The sequence below is a fragment of the Mandrillus leucophaeus genome, unplaced genomic scaffold, assembly GCF_000951045.1.
Source record: "Mandrillus leucophaeus isolate KB7577 unplaced genomic scaffold, Mleu.le_1.0 Scaffold13, whole genome shotgun sequence".
Lineage (NCBI taxonomy): Eukaryota > Metazoa > Chordata > Mammalia > Primates > Cercopithecidae > Mandrillus > Mandrillus leucophaeus.
The window spans coordinates 8,215,424-8,216,742 of record NW_012101254.1 but is presented as its reverse complement, the minus strand read 5'-3'; the positions used below and the strand labels follow the sequence as shown (position 1 = coordinate 8,216,742).

General features: G+C 51.6%; 1 protein-coding gene across 1 annotated transcript in view; it reads right to left on the bottom strand.

Moving 5' to 3' along the window:
- Positions 1–1,319, bottom strand: part of LOC105534040 (quinone oxidoreductase PIG3-like) — an 8,806-nt gene that overhangs the window by 5,284 nt on the left and 2,203 nt on the right. Inside the window, exon 3 of the mRNA XM_011972713.1 lies at positions 950–1,217. Coding sequence (XP_011828103.1) covers positions 950–1,217 — 268 coding nt within the window. The remainder of the gene's footprint in view (positions 1–949; positions 1,218–1,319) is intronic.

The window sequence follows — 1,319 nt, the reverse complement described above, 5'->3', positions numbered from 1 at the left end:
TCGTGATCCGCCTGCCTTTGCCTCCCAAGGTGAGCCGAGACCCGGCCTACTCTTACTTTTTCTTTGAGACAGAGTCTCACTCTACTGCCCAGGCTGGAGTACAGTGGCATGATCATGGCTCACTGCAGCCTTGACCTTCCTGGGCGCAGGTGATCCTCCCAACTCAGCCTCCTGAGTAACTGAGACAACAGGCGTGCACCATCATGCCTGGTTAATTTTTGTGTTTTGTGTAGAAACAGGGTTTTGCCATGTTGCCCAGGCTGGTCTCGAACTCCTGGGCTCAAGTGAGCTGTCTTCCAAACTGCTACTATTATAGGTGTGAGCCACCTTGCCTGGCCGATACTCTTTCTTAGGCCACCTTGGCATGCCTATGTCCTTCACAAGTCTACCCACCCTTCAAAGCCTTCTCTTCCAAAAAGCCTTCTGACTACCCTTGTCCACACCATCTTTTCCCATCTCCAGTTTCTACTGTAGTTAGAGACAGGGCTATCCTTCTAAACTCTATGGTCATCTGATCTTATGCATATGTTGCCTTCTCAGTCACACTGCACTGTCTAAAGGCAAGGACCAAGTCTTCTTAGATTCCCTTATGTGAGTTCTTGACTGTCCTTAATGGGATTGGGGAGGAATAAATGAGTCAATTGGCCCCTTCTGTTGCACTGGGACCCCAGAGAGAAGCTCAGCATGATTTTGAGAAGCTGGGACTGCCGCTGAGCCTCTGGTGTTAAGATGTACAGAGGTCTCCTATCTAGTGTTATCCAGACCTTCTATCTGCTAACCATGATTCTCAGCCTCAACATTAAACCCTTCTAACATGGTCTGAGGACCTGACAGTACAGGTGGTACAGCAGGGCCTGGGAGTGCCCTGGAGGATTGCTGGGATTCAAGGTGGCTGATTTATGAAGGTGTTGAGCCACATTGTGTGGAGTAAGCATGGAGGCCTCCTCACCCACAAGATGTAACAGCTGGAATGCGGTGAGCCAGGCCTCTGGGATGGCTGCAGCCTGGGGCAGGGTCAGTCCCTCTGGGATAGGCATGAGGAGGCTTTCGGGGACAGTGACATACTGAGCCTGGCCCCCACCGGGGAGCAGAGCCATGGCTGCGTCCCCGATCTTCCAGTGTCTGTGGCAGCCAGGCCCCAGCTCTGCCACGTGTCCAGATGCCTCAAGTCCCAAAATGTTGCTGGCTCCTGGAGGTGGGTCATACTGGCCTTCTCTCTGCAGAAAAAGAAGTGCACTAAGTGGTGAGCATGATCAGAAATCTGTGTGTCACCACCCCTGGCTCCTCTTGCAATATCCCCTCTTTTTTTTTTTTTTTTT